Genomic DNA, 7,752 nt, shown 5'->3' on the forward strand with positions numbered 1-7,752 from the left:
CTTTCTTGATCAGAAAATACATATTATCCTCTTTTCATGTGCTGGACAATTTATGACGATATCTGCATGTCGTAATATTTCCCACCGCCGATGCATTTCCGGTCTCAAGCAGACAGCATGAAAATGGCACCTCGAAGTTTACCGAAAAAGACTTCCAAATATATGAAGTATTTGAGCATTTGGATTGGATTTGTATCATTGATGGCATTTGGGAATACGATGCAATGTTTCGTTGACCACAGCTTTCTATATTCCCGACTCTACACTGTTTCTGAATCGAATGGTAAGGTTACAGTACATGCAGAGTATCACGCCACTCTCAGGTCACAGCATAGGCTGACTGGGACAGTATCAGCTGATCGTTGTTGACACGGTAGTCTATGCACAGTCTGATATTCTAGTCTCTTACAACTGACGCATATTTTTGTATTCCACCCGATGTAAAATAATGCTAATTATTTATATTGGAACCGATTATATATACATTTAATGATTAATGACGTGATACAAGTATTTAAATGGTATTTTAGAAGACCTACCTTTATAATACAGCACCGCCAACTTAAAAAAATACGTCATAATACTCTCTTACGTAATTTTTGGTGGTTAGGGTTAAGTTAGGTTAGGTTAACCTAACCCTGATTTCCTCACAAGAAGTTGTGCTGTATTCTGAAGGTGCTCGATCCTTTTAGAACTTCTTTGAGTGGCCTTTTTGCAAGTTAGGAAGTACTATACTGAACAAACTTTATGGATAACAACTTGTTTTATTATTCACCCGTTGGAGATATCACTGTTTAATAATGTTACAAAGTTTTTAAACATTGTGTAATAACATCGCGTGATGCCATACATATGGCTTCAAAGTGTTTTAAAGTTTTGACGTCACTATGCTAATACCTCTGTCACAATAGTATTAGACCTTGCGGAAAGCTGAGCCATCATACTTGCTGAAGTCTTAGGAAAGAAGTGCTTTGCTCGATATTATTTTGCTAATGTTGGGTGAGTAATAAATAAAATACTAAACGATGTCCCGTGTAACGCCATATTTATGAAACTCATGAATGGTATCAGTATCTAATGAGCGAAAGCTCGTTAGATACCAAACCATTCACTCGTTTCATAAATATGGTATTACAAGGGACATAGTTTAGTATTCTGTATTTATTCTGTGAGTGTGACATTTTGATACAGATCAGTACAAACATCACACTCACGAAATAAGAAAGTTATTATCCATAGAGTTTGTTCATTAGGGCATTTTAGAAGCTGTATGGACTGTTTTTGCCAGAAACACACAAAATCATTTTTTTGTATGATTGGCATTCTAGAAGTAGGGTAGGTCAAGAATGAGAACTGTTTTCATGGATATGCAATTGCAACATCTTTATTCCGTATAGCGACTTTTCAAGATAGATTCTGATGTCATCAAGCAAATGGTGACAACCACATTTGAATCTATGTAGAAACATCATCTATACAGAATAAAGAAGTTGCAGATCCATAAAATATAAAATCTGTCATACAAATGTTTACTCAGATAACAGAACTGGCCAAAAACACAGCTCCATGTTCACCTTGATGTTGCCCCTTCTCTTCATATGATTGTAAAGACATATCTTGTGATGTTTCAGTGAATGGACTGGTTGCTCGACTGTTTGGTATATGGACACTTATTTCAGGTGTTTTAAGATTCAGCTGTGCTATTGACATCTATAACAAAGCGTGAGTGTTTTGTTTGGATTATATTATGTGTATGGTAGGAAGTGTCCTTAATCATTATTCTGTCTTTAGTTTAGAAATATGCTCATATGTCTGGCAGTCAAACAGGATCTGCCATTATCTCGTGCTCTACAGCTGTCACATATCATTATTGTATCATTTGATGACTGAGTCATATTGAGATTTAAAATCATGGAAACATACCACAGTTTGTCAAAGTAGAATAGTTGGTCTTGTTTATAACGGTGTGAAGACAGTGTATGTACAGTGTGTATATTACAGACTAAAAGCTGAAATGTGTCAAAATTATGTCTGTTCTGTTTCAGGGTGTACAACCTGACACTTGTTTCATTCGTGGTTGTGTTTATACATTATGTGACAGAGATCCTTATTTACAACACTGTGGAATTGTGTGTTGGTGTGTCAGCCCCATTTATCGTATCATGTAAGTAAACATTAGTTTGTTTTGTGAGAGTGAGTGAGTATGATTTCACTTTGGTTTCACATTAATTTTTGACTCACTGTGCATATGCACAGGGCATGTAAAAATATTTCTGGTTTGGTCTTATACTTTACCGATAGAGTAAACACATACTAAAGAAAACAAAAATCAAAACAAATACATCGTTTTATGACGAGTGCAAGTATATCAATTCATTTACGAAACAAAGAAAGGGATTAGCTAAATAAATAGCTTACTTTATGTGAACAAGCTTTTGTACGTATAAACACATCTTCCCACCACTGTCCATCCTCCACAAAGCCTTCTCACAACTAACAAAACATGAGATTTTTATGCAGTTGCAGCCCAAATTGGACATCAATTATTGAAAAGCATGGGCAAATGGATGTATGTACTCAGCTATGAATAGTTGTCACTTGTAAATAATCTTCAAGAAAGCATTTATATAGGGTGTATTTACTGTATCGATACGTACACAACCAAACAGGAACTGGCCAGTGTCTATTTTAACAGACTCTGCACATGAGCACAGTGAGTTGAAAAGTAATGTGAAACCACTGAATATCATGGTGGGGGACATCAGAAATGGGCTTCACACAATGTACCCGGGGAACTGAACCTGGGTCAACAGCATGATGAGTGGACGCTAAACCGGGCTACCCCACTGCCATGTTTGTGCTCTTACTAGCTAGGGAAAATGACACTTCACTCTGGACTATAATGTACTATTCCTTACAGCTTTCAAGTCATTCGATAATTACTAAATCTGTATTATGTTTCACTGCCTACATTCAAAGGATATACACTCAAAATTATAAGTATAATGTTATAATGTCAATGTGCATAGTTTTATAATCATTTCCTAGAATCTAACAGGTGGCAAAGTAGTCAGTAGTGTAAAGGTAATAATTTCTTTTTGTATGGCGGCTTGAAAGTGGAGTAAATGTCAATGACAAGACTTCGGAATTACCAATATTACAGAAGTGGTGTTCCCATGAAGTTTTTTTTCAAACTATAAATATTTACTTTCAGTTACCTCCATTGTCTTCATGATCCATGGCTACAAGTATCTGAGCCCTGCCAGAGTTCCCCAGATCAATGAAAATGAAGAACTCAGTAGCAAGTTTAAGAAGAAATATGGCTGACTTAACAAATAACTTTACCTGGTACTTCTAGTCCTCATGGTATGGTTGTATATTAATGGCAAAATTAATGGGCTAATGAAGACCCTGGTTGCATCAGAACGTCTTTTTCCACAGTAAATCATGTTACTGGTAATACATGTAATGTATTTATCATTGTTATTGAAGTGTACAGGTTATCTTTTGAATTGTGAATATAATTCCTTTGTCCATTGACACTTGTCATCTTAAAGATTTTTGTCTTTGTATCCTCAGGACAGGAAATGTGATTTTATTGTTAGAATAATATTTCGTTCTTGTTTATCAGATACCTTTTGTCTGTTGTGAACATATGCTGCTAGTGTCTGTCAATTTTTATGCAGCGCAATAAATATGCAATTTTTCCATTTGAAACTTGCTTATTACCATATCAAGTTTAACCATGTCAGTCAATCATGAATAGTTTTCCTTTGATTGTAGCCAGTCATTGCAAAATTGACAATTATCCAGTGATGATTGTGATGCCCTTGACCTCAGTGCCAGGTTACAGTATTCTCATTATTGTTTGTCACATGTACCGAGGATGTATCTAGGTTTGTCCAGAGGCTGGTCTGACTGACATCATCACCGAAATGTATATAATTTAGACATTTCTTTTAGTTGAATTATTTAATAAAACACAATACAAAAGGGCCAAGAGACTTCCTTTTCAGAAACTAATCTTGCCACTAAATCCATTGGTAAAATACCTCAGATCCAAGATAAATATAAACCTTGAAAAAAAAGACCTTTTCTCAAGTTTGCTTTTCAGTGGCAGTTAGTTCATAATCCCAGATAAATACTTGTACAATGGTGTTTATTTTTCATGACAGAGCCAGTTGCACTATAGATTGACATGTCTCTATAAACAAATATTATTGTACATTCCTATGGATTTGTCTTTTTCATTTGCAAAGTGTTACAAGATGGGCCATTTTAGAATATGTTCATGTTTTTAATTATTTTCACAAGATGAATGAGCTCCCAAACCTAAGCCAGTAAATGATGGTATCCTTTAAGTTTTGAAATAATGTCATCGGAGAATAGTAGCACAGAATCAGTTTACATTCCATAATTTGGTAAGGTAGTACCATGCATGAATTATTTACCATCAGTATTAGAAGGCACTAGCTCTTTGATGGGCTGCATATGGATTCATTGGGCTTCACACATTGTAGCTTTGAGAGGAATTGAACCTGCATCTTCGATGTGACAAATGCTTTAACCACTAGCATTACCTCACAGAAGATTCAAAGTCAGTATCTGACATTAATGTGACCAGTGGCACTCAATACAGTCTTCCACAGCACTGATTATGTTGTGTCTTTAAGTATGTACAGGTTGTTTAGATCTTGATGATTGTTGTCATAATTATGATATCTATTCCATCAGGGCTGTTTGTAAACAAAGACAAGAAGTCAAAAATGTAATAAATCATTTATTTAGGACAATACATGAAAGTCATGCACTAAGCGAAAAATGTGAAATAAATAGATGATAATAACAAGAATGTCCGAAAGCTGAGTTAAGTAAATATAAGAACAGATACTCAACTAAGGAAGAAATATACAGTCATACAAACTTAGGACTCAGGGCCTAGATTTTCGAAGCTCTTTTATTGGTAAAATAGTCGTAAATTAATGTTAAAATGTATGGCACTTACGACTATCTTAGCGCTAAGACAGCTTCGAAAATCTAGGCCCTGATGTGTCTGTTTCACTGCTCCAGTCATTAATGGTCCTTCATGCACAGTCATCTTCTGTTGATCATTGTGCAGTATGTGCTGTACCATATTAAGACAACTCCCACCGCAAGTTCTTAATAGTACCAATTCAGGTTGAATTTGCCACTACCAGTTATTGCATAGGTACATCAGTGGTATTCTGAAACAAGTTTTACATGATGGCAAAACTGGCACAGAAGCAATTGTCTCCTGGGGGTAACAAAGAATGCCTCTTTTTCCTCTTAACCTATATTGCCAACTTCTACCACTATGTTGCTATGAGATAACTCACAGTGGCAAATTTGGGCAGAATTGAGACTACGAGTATACTCATGATAGGCAGTCAACGTGTTAAAGACAAATTATAATTTTAAATGTACACACGGTCATTGTATTGCAGGTGCCATTTTGCTAATTAAAACCTGCACTGGTGCATGTTAAATATGGCAGGTTGCACCTGGTGCAGTTAACAACACATCCTCCAACATCTTATATCTGTCATTGTGTGCTTGACTGGGAAGCTAGGAACTGCAAGTGATGTGTGTCTACCCGTATGACTTGTTACAAGCAGAAATATTTGTACACTCATAAATCAGTTTCATAGCAGTAATCATATACTGAGGGGAAAAAATAAGGGGTCGCATGAAAGCACAAGTGTTTCCTTATTTGTTTCCATGTTTTTGTCACAAGCTTTGTATTGCATAGCTTGTAAAGAAACCTGGAATACAAAAAAAAAGAACACTTGTCTTTCATGCGATTCCTTATTTTTTACCATCAGTATATAACTGAGATTTATAAATGCAGGTAAAGCAAAACGGAAACAGAATCATTCTTAGTTTATCATCACTGGGTCAGGTTCTGTTGAATGTATCTGGTACTGAGTGCTTGCTTTCGAATTGGTATGTATGTTACTTTTTAGAACTGGTGACATATCATGGTGCAAGCAAATGGCTGATTGTGCAACCAAATATATAAACTAGGTTGCACTCAGTAAAGGTACTAAAACAAAAGTCGAAATTGTGCCCTGTAATTTTGAGTAAAATTGTAAAACTGATTTGAACTGAATGCACAGTTAAACCCCACCTGTTGTAACTTTTACTGTTATATACATTTTTTTAATAACCCATACGGTGAAACGTAACTAGTGTCACATATATCATATCAGCACATATCACTTTTGCCTAGCAACCATTGTTTCTGTATTTCATCGTCTGTGACACCACCATTGAACAACTGAACTTGAAGTCGTTGAAGAGGGCCCTCGCACTTGCTTAACATGTGTTTTACTATACAAATGTTCATGAATAAACTGAATAATAAAGAAATCTCTATGTACAATCGGTCCACCCCTAACCCTTGGATAATGTATGGGTCACCTTCTATCAAAACAAAACCTCAACATTTTCAGGTGAAATGCTATAGAACCAATTAGAAGCTTTCAGACAATTCTCCTATTTGTTCAGTTTGTAACTACCTTCAAAGTGATTACGTTGGCTTAGTAGAAATATAATCACCTTCCCTGAGGCAATTAATGGGGAGCCATTTCACTGTCTACATCTTCTCTGTGGCACCACATGGAGAGCCAATGTAATGTCTACACCTTAGATCCATAGATTTTATGTTATCAAGGTTACCAATTACTTTTTATCAAAATATGTGTGAAGATAATTAGAGGTCATATTAAACACGGTTTGGAATCTGCATTTACAGTGTTAAGCTGATTGGGATAGTGTACTTCCAGATCTTATAGATTATTGGTCACATTTTAACAGGGAATGTTAACAATTCCCCTTCTCTATGTCATTTGATTGTGAAGTCATGGTTATAACTAACAACAATGACCTGCAAAGCTTTGGGATGGGTCTTTATTGCAGCAGCATTTTGAAAGCCAGTTCTGATTAAATGATTTACCATACTTGTGTTCACAAACTGATGAAAACAAAAATATTTTGGAAACTGTTCATGAACTTGAATAGCAAATTGTGTATCTTAATGGTGATTACCAGCTACTGACTTCCAGAGAAATCCTGGAATTAATTCCATGCCAGAAGAGCTCTTAGAACTCCAATACTGAGCAGGCCGGTGTTAGCTGAGTTATAGAAAACCCACTGGTAGTGATAAGCTGCCATTCCTTTTGTATTTGATGTAGCACACAACCTAAATGAAGTACTGACATGTTCAGTTTCAGCATCATTATATTTGACTTGAAATCAATTATGTCAACAGTGTTTAGGGTATTTATCACAACAAAATAGGCGAATGTGTGAGTTTAGTACCCAAATGGAGTATTGATCCCAAGTGTTTGCCGTGACAAGTGGACGCTTTACCCACTAGCTACTCCACTTCCCCAAAAATAGAATAAAGAGTATGAAACACCGGTAATTCAGAGTGGGGAGAACCAAGCAGGTTCCAAGACCATCCTCTTTTCTAATAAAACCCAACCATCCATGCCGATTGTCTCACTTATGTACATCTCAGAAATGTTACATGACTAAAACACTTTTTGCAGGTAATGTCCCGTCCTGTGTTGATAGTGTATCTTATATAAACCATTATGAATTTGTTGTTACTTGATGCTATGTATGATGTTTGTTATTATTATTAGATTTATGTTTCTACTTTGTCATATTAATGCATTTTGCCAAGTAAAAACTAATAAACCATGTCATCACATGTCACACATTCAT

General features: G+C 35.7%; 1 protein-coding gene across 1 annotated transcript; it reads left to right on the top strand.

The window, feature by feature from the left end:
- Positions 1–90: 90 nt before the first annotated feature.
- Positions 91–3,327, top strand: LOC137294950 (ergosterol biosynthetic protein 28 homolog). The gene is made up of 4 exons (XM_067826172.1): positions 91–283; positions 1,632–1,722; positions 2,046–2,164; positions 3,215–3,327. Exons 1-4 carry the CDS (start codon positions 91–93, stop codon positions 3,325–3,327), a joined length of 516 nt encoding a protein of 171 aa, XP_067682273.1.
- Positions 3,328–7,752: the final 4,425 nt, after the last annotated feature.

Source organism: Haliotis asinina, chromosome 8, assembly GCF_037392515.1.
Source record: "Haliotis asinina isolate JCU_RB_2024 chromosome 8, JCU_Hal_asi_v2, whole genome shotgun sequence".
Lineage (NCBI taxonomy): Eukaryota > Metazoa > Mollusca > Gastropoda > Lepetellida > Haliotidae > Haliotis > Haliotis asinina.

Bases quoted from the DNA above. Each gene is read 5' to 3' on its own strand.
- LOC137294950 (XM_067826172.1), top strand. From the start codon at position 91: ATGCATTTCCGGTCTCAAGCAGACAGCATGAAAATGGCACCTCGAAGT. The intron at 284-1,631 runs GTAAGGTTACAG...GTGATGTTTCAG, and splicing joins CACTGTTTCTGAATCGAATG to TGAATGGACTGGTTGCTCGA. The intron at 1,723-2,045 runs GTGAGTGTTTTG...GTTCTGTTTCAG, and splicing joins ATTGACATCTATAACAAAGC to GGTGTACAACCTGACACTTG.